The 18,410-nt window shown below is 38.4% G+C and overlaps 1 protein-coding gene across 5 annotated transcripts in view; it reads left to right on the forward strand.

The window, feature by feature from the left end:
- DOCK8 (dedicator of cytokinesis 8) overlaps positions 1-18,410 on the forward strand; it is a 197,879-nt gene that overhangs the window by 85,796 nt on the left and 93,673 nt on the right. For 4 of the 5 annotated variants that reach the window (XM_036217987.1, XM_036217990.1, XM_036217988.1 and 1 more), the window contains 5 exons: positions 1,306-1,386; positions 2,430-2,589; positions 4,320-4,456; positions 6,037-6,130; positions 6,856-7,018. In XM_036217987.1, coding sequence (XP_036073880.1) covers positions 1,306-1,386; positions 2,430-2,589; positions 4,320-4,456; positions 6,037-6,130; positions 6,856-7,018 — 635 coding nt within the window. Of the gene's footprint in view, positions 1-29; positions 369-1,305; positions 1,387-2,429; positions 2,590-4,319; positions 4,457-6,036; positions 6,131-6,855; positions 7,019-18,410 lie in introns of those variants that run through there. The other variant, XM_036217991.1, reaches the window with a different exon arrangement.

Consider the following 18,410-nt stretch of genomic DNA (forward strand, 5'->3'; position numbering starts at 1 on the left):
TTCATGGAAAAATTAGCTTCCTTCCAATTCGCTCTACAGGCTCCTGACTATGAGCTTCAGGAGAATAGGGACCAGGTTTATTGCATTCACCACCTATCTCCCCGCCAGCCACCACACAGAAGGTACCCCAAAAATATTTTTTGAATGAACAAATAAGTGAATGATTGCTGACTAACAGAAATGCCAGTCAGTCTCTCGCTCAAGTGTTATGTGTCTGTGGCGTCTCTCAGGAGGATCAGCCTAGTCTTCACGCTCTGGCAATGGAAGGGGTTATAAGCTTCCTTTGAGAGAAGAGAGACTTCCTGCTTGCAGTCTCCCTCAGCTAGGTGCATACTGAGCAGCCCCATGCCACTTCCTTTGAAACTTCGGTAAGCACCTCCATCACTAGGATATTTCCGGTTTAAATATTTTGTCCCTACCTAATAGCGCTAATTAAGAATGTGAGCCTACTGGGATATATTGACCCCAATTTCTTTTTCAGGGATCATCTCAACTAATGACACAGGCTAATGGGACTACATCTACTTTTTTTCCCCCCCTCAACATCTTATGTTAAATTAAATTTTTTGGAGCAGAGGGTTAGGAAATTTCAAATGTCTCCTTTTCTTTCTCTTAAATATGGTACTCAAATTTATGACCAGCAGATTCTTTACCTGAAGGGAAATCAAAGAGGATACTTCACAGTGGTAGCATTTTTATATTAGCAGCCAGTTAGCAAAGCGAAAAGCTGCACCATCCCACGGCTTTTTGGTTACTTTCCAAGTCTGTTAAATCCTAATAAGAAATATAGGGATACAATTACAGATAATTTATTCTGTTCATTTACTCATTTTGTGGAAGGTTTGAGTCCCCAACCTGACTTTTATAGAGGTCATATCTCTTTTTAACATTGTAAACACTAATAAAGAAAATGAGCTTTTCACTTCCTCCATATGTCTCATGGGTTTTGTTTTACAAAATAACTTTTATTGCATTTTTTATTGTAGGCATAATACAGTTTTATTGTTTAAAAATAGAAAATACACATAAGCAATAGGAAGAAAATAAACATAACACATAAACACACCATACTAAGACAGCTACTATTAACATTCGCCGGGTGTCTACTATCATCCTTTCAATGTGCCTTTCTGATTTTTTATAAAACTGCATAGTACTCTTCTAAGTAATTTTTAAAATTAAAAAACATATTATGGACATCTTCCCATGTCATCGAATATTGTCACAAAACATCATTTTGATGGTTGCATAGATTTTGTTATATGTATGTAATTTACATTGTTTTAATACTATTTTTGTTGGTAGATTGAAAAAGTCCTTCAGCAGGGAGAGATTGGAGACTGTGCAGAGCCCTACATGGTTATCAAGGAAAGTGATGGTGGAAAGGTATGATACTTTGAGTATTGCTAAATGGAGACGTCTTAGAAAACGCAGATATTTTTCAGGGCTGTTCCACAATATAGTTAATGTGGTGTAGTCCATAATATGTCCCCATATGAGACACTATCAAATTGTATTTAAACCAAAGAAGGAAGAGAAACCAATCTTTGATGATAACTTTTAAAGAAATAAATTATTAAACTCAACAAATGATGATATACACACCAATTTTGAATTATAAAACTTGGCTAGGGCGAAGCCACACCCTGTTACTTTGGTTCTGACCCAGCTGGTTGGAAGGGCCACAAAACAGCACCAAAGCTCTTCTGGTGTTTCTCAACAGCATGGACCACCATTTTTTTCTGGTAGGATATTTGGAAATTGTCTGAGACTGCTGTACATAATAAATTCATTAGCGCAAAATAGGTCGTGAGCCTATGAAAAGCATATCTTTTCTCAGCACCCGGTATGTTCATTAAAGCATGGCCTAATGAGCATCATACTGCAGACTTATAAATTTTAAATAAGACTTACTGAACTTGAGACATTTTTTAAAATCTACCTTTTATTCTGAACTTAAAACACCTTGGAAGTGTTGTCTACCTAACAAGGAAAATGTTAGGAACATTTGTAGATCTTTCTGGAATTTTCCCAGGCAACTTTTGAAAAACGGACTCTCTTGAGAGCTTGGTGGATGATACACAAAACTTGTTATTCCAAGATTTTCTCATGTGAATTCAAGTCATGTAACTAGCTCCTAAAAGAGGCCCTTGTTGATTAGCTGGCATAATAAGCCTTGTGCTTTTTTTTTTTTTTTTAGCTGAAGATGTATTTAATAGTTGAATGTGGCCTTTCTTTAAACTCCTCCTTTTCTAGTCTGTATTTCCTTATCAGTTGTACAACCCAGGTTGTGTCATTTTTCTGCCTATTCATTCTTTTTAATCAGTAGGGTAGGGAGTTTAGAGATGCCTGTTATATCCATGGCAAGACAGCTGACTTGGTCTGGTGCCATATCGTTTTTCTGCTTGTCTCTTCCCATTTTCCTCCAGAGTAAAGAAAAGATTGAAAAACTAAAACTTCAAGCTGAATCCTTCTGCCAACGTTTGGGGAAATACCGGATGCCCTTTGCCTGGGCTCCCATAAGCTTATCAAGCTTCTTCAGTGTCTCCACCCTGGACAGGGAGGTAACCGACGTGGAGTCCATGGTTGGTAAGACTTTCAGCTGCAGTGGGAAGGGATGGGCTCCCCAATGTACCAATTCCAAGGTCAACAGTTTATTAGTGGAGATTTGGGGATGTAATAAAATGTGGGAAATGGAAAGGAAAAAGGAAACGAATAGGTGAAACACTGTTATGGCTGGATTATAAATGCATGATTGGCAGTGATCACCCCAAATTATTATGTTTGTGGAATTTAAATATACTCTTGTAGTAAGATTTTTGGTTGGAATTTTCAGGTCAGTTTGACAGTTTAAAAAGTTAAGTTTAGTAGCCACTTCTACTTAAAAGTAAAATTCTTGAGAATAATAAGAAAATATAATAACCATCTATAGCATGTTAAACAAAGGCATCATAGTTGGCTCCTAAACATAGGAAGAGCCACTGTCATGAGCGTTTCGAAAAGCAAAACTCAGGTTTCTCAGCAAAATTTCTAGCTCCTTAAGGTTTGTTTTGCCAAGTGCAATGAAAATGCATGCCAAAAGAATATTTACTGTTCCAATTTGTTGAGCATATTTCTCTTTTTCATCACTTTGCCCTTGATCTAAATTTATTTATTTTTTTTAACCAGGTTGGGTATGAAACTATTCGAGAAGGTTATAGAGTTTTCAAGTCAACTCTCCCCACCTGTGTCAGTTTCTATTTTCCTAAATGTCTTGTATTCGGCAAATACTTAAGTCTACAGTCACAGTGCTCATGCATTCCTTAGCTCTTTCACTTCTGAAATTTTGCTTTTAGCAAAGGAGTGGAAGAGGATATTTTGTTATTGCTGCTGCTATTCTGGAGTTATTGGTGCATAATTACCGGTCAAAACTCCAGGGTTATTTCTATTGATCAATAACAAACCTCACTTTAGTGCATTTTGACCTCGTACCACATTTTTTTTTTAATGCCAACCTCTATGTAGACCCACGTAGGGATTTTGAAAGAGTTATGCAAAGAGTTTAACCGTAAATTTGATGATACCATAAATTCAGACATAGGGCTTGCTGGGGCACCTGAAGATATAGTGTATTATACTGAGGAAGTGTGCCAAGAGTTAAGGATAAGAGAATGTTAAACAAACAACAGGGTTGGCAATATTAGAGTTCTAAGCAATTTGACTATTCACAACAGAACCCCTGAGTTTTTCAGTATAAAAGCAACAAGAGTCTCACCTAAATCTCAAAAAAGGAATAAGAAACAATTAATCAGAGTGTTGGGGTCCCAGGCCAGGTCTGGGTGTGACTCGGGCAGGTAGCTAAGCAGGTCAGTCAGATCTGCTGCCTGATTCACACATCGAGAACAGAAGAAAGCTGATATTCAGAATATACTCAGGCTGACTTTTGTGTGTTTGGGTCACAATCCCAAATACCTTCAAGGGCATTTGAGTACTGCCTCTCCCAATGGAATGCAAATGTAAAAATAAAACAAAAGCAAACACTGTCGACTAAATAAAGCTTATCTACAGACCCTGTTCTAGCTGCAGTTCTGGCCTCCCTTCCATGTGGGAGGGGACTGTGGCCGCTCCTGGCATCTCCTTTGGTCAGAGGAGGATTAGGGGCTACAACAGGGGGTTTAGGAAAGTAGGGGCCAGTGGAAGGAAATTTTCATTCTGAACAAGAATGGCCATGTCCAGTGTTACTATTTAGTGACTTTAAACATATCTTCTGTGTGGTAGCATTAATAACATGCATTCAAACAGAAAAGCATACTTTGGAATGACAGTTGTTTTCCTTAAAGGGAGAAGCTCTGTGGGTGAGCGGAGAACTTTGTCCCAATCTCGAAGGTTTTCTGAAAGATCCCTCTCCTTGGAGGAAAATGGGGTTGGCTCCAACTTCAAGACCACCACCATGACCATTAACAACTTTTTCAAGCAGGTATTTCTCCAAGTGACAGTTTGTGTGGATTTGTCCCCATAATGTGAGGGGTGTTGGAGCCCAAAGGGGGAGTATAGGCAGTGATTAAAAAAACAAGTTAATCTCACCAAACCTCAATTTAATTATCTACGAAACAGGGATGATGGTGCTTGCTTCATGTGGCTTTTGAGAGGATTAGATGACATGAGGCGTGTAAAGCTCATCTCAGAGTCCCGAGGATATAGCAAGTGCTCACTGAATGTCCGCTCTTTTAATTGAGAGAAGGATTCGCTCCCATTAATATAAGCTATCCTATGTGAACTCTCATGGTCAATTCTTTATTAGGCTATGAAAAATCTAGCTGAAACATTGTTTCTTCTTGATCTCAGGGTTTCCTGACCTGACTTTTGTCCTTGTCACCACTATTGCATGTGCAGGCTTTGCAGGGGTGCCTACTTGCTCAGAGAGGGTGGCCACTGCAGATAGTACTCTTCATTAGCTCAATACATATTGAGACTTTCAAAAACAAAGAATTTCCTAGAGTAATCAAGTTCACAGAGACAGGAGGAAGAATAACATAAAGTAGAATGATGGTTGCCAGGGCTTGGGAGAAGAGGAAATGGGGAGCTGCTATTTAAATGGTACAGAGTTTCAGTTTTACAAGGCGAATGAGTTCTGGAGATTGGTTGCACACCAATGTAAATTTACTTAACACCACAGAACTGAACACTCAGGAATGATTAAGATGGTAAATTTTATATTCTGTGTATTTTACTGCAAAAAAAAAAAAAAAAACCACTTCATTTAAGTTTGGTTTGACTCTGTTTTAGAAAACTTTCCATTGCTCTGTATTCATAGGGCATTTCAAAGGGTTATGTTAATAAACTGAAATGTAGAAAGGATGCTGAGGGCTCTGCGCCCCATGCCACATAATAGAAATAGCATGGAACTGAAAGGGTTTTTCTTCAATATACACCCCTTCCAATTGTATTACCTGTGGGTCAAAGTACTTGACTTAATGACATCTGAGTTTTCTCATCTGAATTTGAGAATAAGATACACCTACCTACCTACCTGTTGCGAAGATTAGAGTTCTACCCGTGAATCCCTTGGCAAAGAGCCTGTCCCATGTAGGCACATAAAGGATAGTATTTATGCTTACCTTCTTAGTCAAGACAGATGTGAAGAAAATGAGGATGGGAAAAAGATGGAAAGATGTCTTCTTCATCTTCAAAGCTCTGAAGAAGGAAGTAAACTTATTCTGTATTATTCCAGGAAGTAAAACAACCATCAGTGGGCTTACGTTATAGAAGGAAGAAGGTTTTGGCATACATTTCTAATGAACACACAGGCTTTCTTAGAATGCAGTAGAAGCCCCGTCCCCAGAAAGATAATAAGCTGAGTAACAAGTCTGAGAGTGGTAGAGATGGAATGTTTGACAAGAGGTTGAACTGAATTACTTCGGCATTGCTTATAATCCTAATTTCTATGAAAAACATGTTAAAATAAAATTTAAAGACATAAATCATTCCAGAAATGGCTGGTGCCTACCCCAGGAGTCAATAGTGCATCCTCACTAACTCTGACTTCTCTCTTGGCAGGAGGGAGATCGCCTTAGTGATGAAGACTTATTCAAGTTTTTAGCTGACTACAAAAGATCTTCATCCTTACAGAGAAGAGTCAAGTCTATTCCAGGTACAGATGGCTTATCTTTATCCTCTTGAGCTGTGCCAAGGCCATTTCTGATTAGACACATCATCTGACTAGTGCGAAATTTTATAAAATCACGTTTACCAAGTGAAATATGGGATTTCACATTTGGAGTTGAGTCCAAATTGGTCCACTCATTTGGAAAATCTATTAATATTTTCTATTCTATTAAAGGATTATTTCTGTAGATAAATATCCTGCTTTAGTTTAGTTTCTCAGATAATCAGACATTTTTGAACATAAAGGCCTCTTTTATCATTTAAAATAGTATACAGAACTCTCAGTATAAAATGAAAAGTGAAAGTGACATGCTTTGGTAGAAGGTGAGGGCACTTTCCTTATCCTAAGCTTAACAGCCACTGAGACACTTCTGTAGCACCCTAGGGTACCGGGGAACCCAGTTCAAAAAACACCATTAGTTAACTGGATACTATTACAGTGTGGTAGTTCCAGAAGAGACTTTAAAGATCCTCTAATCTCTTTCTATTCTTTTACAATTTATTGCTTTTAAATTTCTAGAAACTAAATCCTAAAAGTTGTCATGACATACTTTTTCTCCAACTGTAGAAAACTAGCTGGAAATTTCAAAAGTCTTATACTCCCACAATTTATCCTTATTTTCATAAAAGAAATATACTACAACAATCTTTCTTTATTCCCTTGCAACCTGACAATGTCTTTAATAAACCAGTCCTATTTTCTCCCTTTAGGCTTGCTCAGACTGGAGCTTTCTTTAGCTCCAGAGATAATGGGTTGTTGTTTGACTCCTGAACTGCTGCCAGTGAGACCCTTTCCTGAAAACCGGACACGTCCACACAAAGAGATTTTGGAATTTCCAATCCGGGAAGTATATGTCCCTCATACCGTGTACAGGTAAGAAAAAAAAGGCTCCTGGAAAACCACAGGACCCACATTTAGAGGTTTGTTTGGATAATGCTTTCATCATTCTTTGATGTACCATCCTATTTCCTAAGTTTTAGGGAAAATGAAATATGATGTTTGCGTAACTATAATTGCTAGATCTATTTTTTTTTAACTTAAGAAAATGTCACTTCAGTCATAATTGTAATTTAGGATTATAATGGACATATTTATTCTAGAAATGAAGAAATCCTCCTACTTATTGCATTGGTTTTCCTATATGCAGAAGGATGTATTAGGGAAAGAACAATGCCACCAAAAATGTTCTTGGTGTCCACAAGACAGAGCTTTGGCTCCAGACCAGCTCTGTTCAATAAAATTTACAGCAGTGATAGAAATTTTCTGTATATGTACCACCCAATATAATAGCTACTAGCCACATGTGGCTGGCTATTCAGCATTTAAAATGTGGCTAAGGTAATGGAGGAACTGAAATTTTGATTTTATTTAATTTTTATTTGATTTTATTTGAATTTAAATTAGTGTAGGTGTGAGTGGCTGGTGGCTACCATATTGGACAGCATGCGGTAAACAGTAAAAGCCTAAAGGTTAGGCTGTCTCTGTTTTTGGAGGTCCTTCATGTGGGGGCTGAGAGGAAACTTATTAACATACGTCTGCCAAAGCCATTGCTGCTCACGTGTTTTAGTTTTCATTTTGAGAAGTTTTTTTGTTTTTTGTTTTTTTTTAATGCAGAGAAGAATACTATAAGCACCTTTTCTCCACCATTTTGAAATGATGTTGTATGCATGTTTGTGTGTGTGTGTAAAACCATGCTGATTAAGTTGAAGTCTCCTTTTTCGTCTCCAATCATAGACTTCTACCTTGCCTCCCAAACATCACTGATGAACTCATGTGTGTCCTTCTTTCCATTTTCTTTGGTTTCACACACATATGTATGTATGTATATATGTATCTGTGAACACCGAAAGATATTATTTTTATATTTTTTAAATATACATAAATGGCCATATGCTCTATTTGTTATACTGTAGTTTTTATCCAACAGTATGATTTTTTCTTTTTTGTTTAAATATTACTAGGACTCATGAATTTTATTGATTCAATATATTTCGCTCAGTTACAGTCATATCCTTTTTTAGTTGCTCAGATTTTTACAAATTTAACCAATAGGAATTTATTAACAGCTTGTATTTTAGAAATATTAATCTTGATTTTTTTTATAGAGCTTTGTCATTCTGTCATTTTTTAACTGCTATATAGTATTCTTTTGAGTGAAGAGGCCATATTTTATTTATTTATTTCCTATTTTTCTATTAAAAGACATTTATATTTTTTTCTGGTTTGGGGATCTTACAAATACTGTGCAGTGAGAAATTTTGTCTTTGTGTCTCTGTGCACATGTACAAAAGTTTACCTAAGGAATATGCCTAGAATTGAAATGACTGGGTCACCAGTGATACACATTTTGAGATTTATTCACACTGCCACTTTTTTTCCCCCAAAATTATACCAGTTTTCAATCCTTCCAGCAGTACTGTAAGAGAGTTAGGATTCCCCCAGATCCTCACCCACACTTTCCAGTATGATTTATGTCTATGTGGGACTGACATGCAAAGAATTTCAGAACCCACCTAATCTAAACACACTCACCCCAACATTTCCGGGTGCACAAAATTGATACCCAGATAGAATAAGGGAGGTCAGAAATTACTTTAAGAAATACAAGCAACCAACTATACAATTAGAAATGGAGCTCTTCTTTCCAGTGCTGGTGAAGTACCAACCTCTTTCTCCCATTTAATCCTTTCTGAAGCAACTCTTCATTTTCTATTCTCATTTCTTAAGTACAAACTCAACCCGAGTTCCCTTCCAAGATAAATAGTTTCAGTTCTTCATTCCTGGAGGGAGATATGAAGACAAAAAATGTTTGCCAATAGATGCAGTGTTTGTATCTTTTTAGAAACCCTATCCTGTAAATGGGGGGAAAAATGCTTGTGCATTGAAATAAACTTGCACCAAATGAATTCTATAGTTATTCAACTTCATGTCAGCATTTACGCACTCACAGGAGGCATTTACAACTCTCCCTTCTCCTTGCTGCAAACATTACTCTTAATTACATCACAGCGGGACTCAGAATGCATTAGTGTGCCGAATGACTCAGAAATGTAGGAGTGCAAAGGACAACAAGTCTAAAAGGATTACTATGGACTGACCCAGCTTCACTTCATGAGAAATGACCTACAGGTGCAAAGTGAATATTCCTCAGCTGTTCTATATACTGTAGAAATACCAACCCTAGAGAATGATAGAAGAAAACGCTTACCTCCAGCTTGGTCATAGCACCCTCTCTTGGCTACCAACTCATTGTATTTTATACCTTGTTGAAGGAACAAGAGTTACAGTGACCTTAGTTTAGAATCTTACTATGTGAATTTAGAAAGCATCTTGTCTAAATCTCCCGTGCTATTGTTAAACTTTTAGTATTTCTTCTTGAGTCCTCATGTGCTTTGTGGTGGTTTTAATTAGATTGGTCTTGACAGTAACCCAGTCCTAGACTAATTCTTCTTTTTCCTATACCTCCCATTGCACAAAATAGAAATGGACAACTCAAGTCAGGTCCAAACCCCAGGTCAAATTGATGAGTTGACCAATTACTGTTGCTGACTTAGTCTTCTCATGTCTATCAACTTTCCCCTCTTCATATTCCATGCCATCTTCCTGTACTCGAAAAACATAACCTCATGGCTTTTCTGTTTCAATCGAAGTCTCTTTTCAAGCAAAGGTCTCTTAATTTATCTACATTATGGTGTCAATAACAGGTATGGCCTAATGTCTTATCTCTCTCAAGAGTGCTATTTCAGTACAGAGAGCAGTTCTTGTTTGATTTAGAAAAGCTTTTCTTTGACTTCGGTGAATTCTGGACATCATTCACAGGATTTGGCATGTAGGGTAGCTTTCCCTGTTGACATTGCTATTTCCATGACCCTAATCCTGGTCATAGATGTTTCCCTTTAAGGAAATCAAACAAACGAAAATTAAGATTTACAGAGCAGATGTTTTCAGGGATAATTCTTTGTTTCATGGAGGCATCACCTAATGAATTTGAAATATGGTTTGACTTATAAAAATTTGATCTACTAGGAGCTTATGGAGAGTATATCTATTGGGCCAAAGAAGGGATGGCCACAGTGACAAAGCCAGGATTCAAGTTTGAAATTTGTGTACTTTTAACGTAAACTGTAAACTTGCCTCAGGTAGAGGGAACTATTATGTGATCTGTGGCAGATGTTGTCTGGCCTTGAGTGTGAGTGGTGACCAGAGTCACACATTACAGGATTCTAATATGGGTGAGGTTTTAATTTACACCATATGAATAAAACTCAGGTTACTTTTATGTCTCTTAAAGGAGCAGTTGCCAGGAAACCTCAAATAAAATTGGCTTGGGATAGGCTGAAATCGCTCTCTGCCCTCAGTCTCCCCATCCTTCCACTTCTTCGGGCGCCTTCTCTGATTCCCGTACCTCTTCTGGTGTTCTCAGTCAGGGTCATCATCTTGTACCATGACGGGCACTGCTCACATTGTATTCTCTGTGGATGCTGCCTCTGGTGCCTCTACCTTTTTCACATTGCTTTGAGGAGCAATCTAGATCATTTATAGGAGAACCGTGCTGGACTCTAGAAACATCCACATAAGCCATTGAGGGTGTCACTGGTAAAACAACACCGTCTTTGAGGAAGGAGATGATCTTCTAGAGCCAAAAGTGCTAATCCCAGGAGTGGCCAGTGTCTCCCAAACCAGGGACTTTGGCCCTCAAGCAGTGCCATGTGCACCTTCCATGGATTAGAGGCATGGAGCCTGGCAAGCATTCCCTGAGACAGACCTGGGCAAGAGCTTTTGCGAAACCGTAAGCAGAAGGACAATAATTCTGAAAGAGTAGAACAGCTGGGAAAATTAGGTTGATAAACAGGATTACCCAAATCTGAGCTTGGCATTCCTTTCTCCACACCGAGATTAAGAAAACACTAGTTGTTAACCTGGGAACACATGTGGACCAAGTCCTGGTTTATTTTCCATGTGGCCTAGCAGCTGGTAATGGAAGCACCAGCTGCCTTTTGGTGGGGGCAGAATGAAAACAGCACAGACTGGGGCCAAGGCCTAGCGAGACCTTGAAGGGCATTTTATCTTGTGGCTGCCACGGGGGCATGTGCAGAGATTACAGGTGCTGAGGTTGTAATGAGCTCGTTAAGCTCCTTGCCCTGCCCTTAACTGGTGATTACATTAGAGGAGCCACATAAAGTGCGTTTTCATCTCTCATCCCAGACCCCGTGAGCCTCTGAGGTCTTTTTATTCAATTATCAGACTTGCTGTGGAGGACTGTGCATGCTGAGAACAAGCCTATCAGTTAGAACATGATTTCTTTGATGGATAATTAGCTGTTTTCAGGCCTCCTCCTAGTTGGTTGAATGTTCGCAGACCAGAAGTCTACATTCTCAAAGCTCGCCTGGTATCTGGCCTAACAGGGAGGTGCCTCCCATGTCACAGGGGATTTCTGAGGAATATTGCCAGATTTGCATCCTACAGGGGCAAAAAGAATGGCATAGAATCACTAAATGTCTGTAAATTATCATTGAGTAAGTAGGATTTCTAAGGAAAGGAATGAACCAGAAATCATTCTGGATGAAGTGGTTAGAAAGGAGCTGGGGCATAGGAAATGGAAGCTATCCTTGAGAAGGACCTTATTTTGTCCAAGGAAATGGACTCTCGGTCTGAGCCCAGTTGGTCGTATGTGGAGACTGGGTCTTCTCACTGGTGTGGATGAGGGAGTGGGCTGGGGCAAGGGCGATTGTGTCTCAGAATCCACTGTGGAGTCTTATAAAAATACAGGTGTCCAGCTTGGAGACTTCCCTACCTGGAGACTTCCATTCAAGAGGTCTGGGGTGGGACACTAGGGATCTGATAGTCTCCTTTAAGAATTAAAGTGTCCCCCTGCCTTTCGTGGAGTCCCTCAATGTTGAGGTCCACAATGACTTCAGCCACTGCAATCTCAGTGGGAAGGACTTTGCAACATTATTTACTCACTTTAGGAAGCAACCCCGGGGAGATTAGGTGAGATAGATTTGCAAAGAGCAAGTATTTCTCTATCAAGAATCTATAACAAAGCAGGAAACCTCTCTACATGAGGGCAGTTTTTTATAGCACAATGCTCCTCAGATGCTATAAATACTCCGGTATTATTGTTAATTAATGATTGGTAGTTTCTGATGTGATTGGGTCCTGGTCTAAATCACCATCAAACAATGCCTTACTTAAATAACTATCAAAATAATAACTCATCATCCTTATTTGTTTCTTTACTTTGTTTGAACTTTATTTTGGATTAGGTAGCCTATTCGAACAGTTTGAAATTATTAAAGTACAAAAATGCAGAGTGAAAATTCTCTCTCTCATTCCTGACTTCCAGACATCACTTCCCCTCCTTTGAGATATCCTTTTAAAAAATATATACATACATTAGATTTTATTTATTTATTAATTCCACAAATATTATTCAGTGCCTACAATGTGCCAGGCTCTTTTCTAAACACTGATGATAGACTAGTGAACAAAACAGATAAAAATTATGTAAATTACACAGCTCAATCCTATTTTTTGACAATAGGAAACAGCAGTTTTTTTTTATCAGTTTCTTGTGTATACTTCCAGAAATAATTTGTGTATGTACAAGCTAATATAAAATCCTGAATTTTTCCTGTTATAGTGTAAATGGAGCATGATTGTCACACTGTTCTGAACCTGATATCTCATCGAATGCACTTTTATATGGATACATAGACGTGTCTTATGTTTTTTCACAGCTGCACCGAATCTCATTATATGTCTGTATCATAATTTATTTAACCCCAACTGATGAGCATCTAAGGTGTTGCCCATCTTTTGATATTACAAATGATGTTACAGTGAAGAATCTTATAGAAATTTTCACACACATACAAGCATATTTGTTGGATAAATTCCTGATTTTCACCCTTTAAAAGAAGGTTTAAAGAACTCTGCCTTAAGTATAAGACAGCCCAGTCCTTGGTTTTAGTAGACTTAGCAAGAAGTTGCTAGGGAACACAAAGCTTACTATAAATAATGATTTATTTAGGAACAGCAGTGCAGCCTAGGCAAAATCCAGTCACTTGCATTAGCCAAGTAATGGAGACAAAGGCCAAGTGAATTCCTGGTGCCTGAATTATCCAGATAAGTCTCTGTACTTGACTTTGCTGAGGCAAGTTTGTCTCAATAATAAATCAGGAGCAAATTGCCACTTTCCTGATGCCCTGCTCTAAAATCCAGCCATCCTCTTTTTTTGGAGGGGGAATGAAAAAATTCAGAAGAAGCCAGTTACCTAAGGTCACTCAGCGACAGTTGCAGGTTTTGCAAAGCCATCCTTTCAGTACAACATTCCGCCACTTGAGGGCACGATTCACTCGCTTCCTAGGTTCAGACACACTTAGCTCCCTTTTCCACTACAAAGCAAATGAAGTCATGATTTTATTAAAGGAAAACACATTTTCTTTTTTGCCCTTGAAGTGTAAGACCAAAAACCAAAACCAAAGACAAAACTGAAGTATTCCAGTGTCCCCAAGAGATCACTGTGACATTTTTGCAAACGATTTTTTTTTTTTTTAACCTGTCATCTTCTGCCTTCACTCATTAGTACATTGACCTTAGAAATCTGGCACTGTTTTTTGGAAGACGTAGTGCGGATAAGAATTAAGATATGTATTTTGTGGTGTAGAGAGAGAGAGTGAAATCTCGATTTTGAGGAGTGCTGTTCACTATATCTATTTACGCATCGACCCATCCCAACTTATAGACAAAACTAAAAGAATGTGGGAGAGGCAGTAAGGAAATAGTGTTAAGGAGGTTCTGTGTATATTAATGCTGCTGATCCCACAAGGCTCAGCCCCACGTTACATTCATTCAACTTGAGTCCATCACTCTTTACTGTTACTGCCTGTATGTAAACAATGGTCCTAACAAAAAATCCTGCTCTATTTGTTTAATTGTGGTAAATGCCATTTTCTTCCGTAGATTCTTTATAGAATCCAGCATGAAGGTTCATGGAGCATCTTGTTTTTTCATGGGGTTGGGAGTGTAAGGTTGGTAGGGGCAGAAGCAACAGAGAAATGGTGATAAAAGTAAGGCAGATCTGGGCTTGCATTTGATTATGATGATGAATAGTTTGCCTAGATTAGAAGGAGCCTCCTAAAATTCAAAAAGCCTTCTTTCTTTGATTTCTATGCTTTCGTTAGTTTTTTAATTATTATTTTTAAATTTATTCTTTGAAGTGGCTTGTCTTCTGATGAGATATCCTTCAGGGAATTACTCACTCTTATTTCTCTTCCAATTTGAGGGGGTAAAAATCCTTTCTACTTTTTGTCTTTTTCATCCTTAGTTCTGACATTCCTGTGTACTTTATAGATGCCCCAAAGATCAGCATTTATCCACTCCTCCTGTGAAGTGTTTGGCCATCTCTAAAGCAGAGGTATTTTAACGGCTCTCTGTTAATGGATGTCCTATGGTTTTAAGACAAGCTGCCCTTGCCCTACTCAGCAGAAGCAGAATGCCCTGGGGCGAAATATTAGATCCTCTGTCACCATCTTGGGGGTGGGGAGTGGGTTTAGGGTGGAGGGCAATGCAGTCTAGCCCTGCAGCATAAAGTAAAATAGAACACCGTAAGTGGGGAAAGACTGAGATTTGACAATGTAATAAGGTAATTTTTTAAAAACTATGGCTAATCATTTGGATGTCTTGTATCTTTTATAATTAAAAAAAGAATTTCATTTATTCACTGGTCTGAACACCAGAAAGGTAATAAAACTTCCAAAACTGTGTGGTTACACCTCATTTGTTTTATGTTCTTTGCTTGACAACTTGCAAAATGTAAACTGGGATCCATGCATTGCTGTGGAAATATAAATATTATGGTTTAATAAGGATAAAAATAGAGGAATGCAATAGTTTCTTTTAATGAATTTTGAGAGATTTCCATGCCTAGACTAAAAATTATACGTTTAGCAATAAGAACATAATTTCTCATCTTTTTCTAGAGTTATAGGTTTTAAAGCCAAGCCTGTGGTTCCCGTCATTTCTCTCCACTTGCTTGATGGGGGTGACATGGTTGGCATTTCCTCGCCTATCAAAGTTTAAGGACTAGTGCAGCAGCTCTTCTGAGATACCTGCATGGGTTCACAGATAGGAAGCAGGCCAGTTTCTTTATCTTATTCATAGCTTTACATTTCCATTATATCATGGCACCAATGAATGTCCTTAAGGATGACGTGCACAAATATACCACCTATTCTGTCTTCCTTTGGAGAGAATTAAAAAAAAAGAAGACGAACTCAGAAATCTTAGAATTCTGACTTATTTTCCAGCTCATAATTGGATGAATTCGCCTTCCACAGCAGGGACATGGGAACTGTTCTTCAATTAATTTTATTCTGTTCCTTTCCCCAACTCTCATACAGATCTTCTGAGCTTACTTGCTCTTCTCTTCACTCCCTCTATTATCAAGGTGAGAACTTGGCCTCCCCTCATCCCACCTTTGCAGAAAGCTCCCTGTGGTCCTCAAACTTGACTCATCTTAAGCTCAGAGTCCTGCTCTCTCTTGCCCTTCTTGCATCATTGGCTTTTATATTTCCTGGTTGCAAAATCTTTTACTTCACAGTTGTTGAACTGAATGCCACCAATGTACACACCATCCAGGGCACTTAGATGCTACCGTAATTCTTTAATAACATCAATGAGGTATTCTTTGCGTTTTTAGGTCAGGGAGAAGTGAGGTCCATAAGAATGATTGTTACTCAACCCTCCCAATAGTCTTGGGAATGGGTATAGCCCCTTGTAGACTTGTCACACTGGTGTGAGTGTGGGGAATGAAAACTCTTTCTCTCTCCTTCCTCACTCTCTACCATGAAGCAGGATATCTTTCCTTGGAAAATCTTGCACACCTAGCAATACTCATTACCCTATGAATAATCTTGATGTATTCAACTAACCAGTATTTCTGAGCCACTACCATGTGCCAGGCTTGAAAGAGAAAAAGCGGAGTGTCTTTCTCTCTTTGGAGGCAAACTCCAGTCTCCTAAGAGAAACCAGAACCACTCACAACCATGCTGATCTACAGAAAGATATACATGTAATTTTGTCCTGAAGCCACCTTGGGATCTTTGCAAGTTCTCCCACCTCCAAAACCCAGACAAGACTTCTCTTTCACCAAGTACCCAAAGCAGGTTTATGTTTCTAGAAGGAGTTGGGGGCATCTTTTTTTTTATTTCTTAATAGGCCTGCTGTTTCCTCTAATTCTAATGCTTCTCCAACCCAAAACAAGGCATCTGACAATATTAAAAACACCAGGAATAATCGAGCAAGTATTTTAAGGAAGAGTATTGATTTATTCATTAGCTGTTCTTTTAAATGGGTTAGAGATTGATAAAGGCTCTGCTCCAAACTAAAAGAAAAAAAGTCAGCTTCGACATCAGCAAAAATTGGAAATTTTCTGGTATGTATATATGTTTTTGTCAGCTGGCAGATTTGTTTTAGGAAACTATTAGCAAAGCCTGGAAAAAATGTGCTCCCTCTGCCCCTTAAAAGAATGTGCAGGTTGTTTCATGTTAGTCACCCACGTGACAATTCTGGCTGTAGTCTTTTAAAAAATGCAGCCCCGTCCTGATTAGGGATCAAGACAGTGTCTTTTAACTTGGATTTTAGGTCCTTTACGAAGCCAAATATTGAAATATTTGTTTTGTTTTTACTTGGGGAGCTTTCATTAAAAATTTGTTGTTTTATTCTATTAACCAATGTTACCCTAATAAATTTAATTAAAATAATTTTTTAAAAAAAAATAAAGAAAAAAATAAAAATTTGTTGTTTTAGGGATGAAGGTAGGATGTTTGTGGTAGGTACTTTTTAGCATTCTTTTATTACTTTTAACTGACCTGTCACAGCCGTTTTAAGAGATATTAATTAATTTAGTTAATAGAATCAAATTATTTATTTACATATTTTAAAATTCTCGGTTATACTTAGTTCAAGATTGGATTGACATAAAGAGGCTGTTTTGATATTAAGACTATTTTTATATAGATATTTATTACATTATATTACTTAGTCCAGGAGAATAGCCCTGAGGTCCAGTTAAGAGGAAGAAATTTTACAAGGTAAGGCTATTTTTCAAAGAAACCGCATGTTCAAATATCACCAAATACCTGACATATACTTTTTTTAAGTGCATATACTTGTATTAGTTATCTATTGCTGTATAACAACAACAACAAAAAAACCTTTGCAGCTTAAAACAACAAATAGTTATTATTTCACAGTTTGTGTGGGTTATCCAGATGTAGCTTAGCTAGGTGCCTCTGACTCTCATAAAGGCCACAAGATGTCAAGATGTCAGTAAAGGCTGTGATCACCCCAAGGGTCAACCAAGAGAGTATTTGCTTCCAAGCTCACTCATGTGGTCGTTGACAGGATAGAGTTCCTCTTGGACTGTTAGACAAGGGGCCTTAATTCCTCATTGGCTATTGGCAAGAGGCCTCCTAGAATTCCTTGCTATATTGGTCTCTCCATAGGACAACTCACAACATGACAATTGGCTTCTTCAGAACAAGCACACACATGAGGGGCAGAGAGAGAAAGAGAGATTGCAGATAGAAGCCAGAGTCTTTTTGTAACCTATTTGGAAATATCACTAGGTCCAGCTCACACCAAGGGAAGGGGACTACATAGGGTAAGAATACCAGGAAGCGAGTCATTGGGAGCTATCTTAGAAGCTACTGCCATAGTTCTTAACCAAGCTACAAAAGGTTGATGTGCTCCACTTGTACAAATTTGAAGGCATGTAGGAAGAAAGGGGGATGAGTATGGGAAGGTGGATCACTTCTATGGATGCTGAGACCAAGGCTTGCTGCAGAGAGTCTAACAGTCAGTGTATTTCAGGACACCTGCAACACTTCAGTACCTAGGAGAAAAATAACTGCTTCTTAATGGATCCTCGATGGTGAGAAGTGATCCTGTACCTGCCCCTTACTAACCCGCCCTCCAAAGAGACAAGCTTACATACAGTGTAGGGGGAACAATTTTTGTTCTACCGAGTTAAAGCGGATTTCCCAACAAGTGTTTTTACATTCAAAGTAGTAGGGAAAAATCCTAAGCTGTACATGCTAAGAAATGGGGTCATTTATCCCCTTGCTCAGCACCCTAGCACCTACCTGCCTCACTCCCCCCTAACACCCTACCACACACTCACTTCCCAAGAATCTGTAAATGTGTATACATATGTAAAGTCTATATAAAGTCCTCTGAACTGGAAAATGTAGCTATGGAA

This window comes from Rousettus aegyptiacus, unplaced genomic scaffold, assembly GCF_014176215.1.
Source record: "Rousettus aegyptiacus isolate mRouAeg1 unplaced genomic scaffold, mRouAeg1.p scaffold_m13_p_3, whole genome shotgun sequence".
NCBI classification, from domain to species: Eukaryota; Metazoa; Chordata; class Mammalia; order Chiroptera; family Pteropodidae; genus Rousettus; species Rousettus aegyptiacus.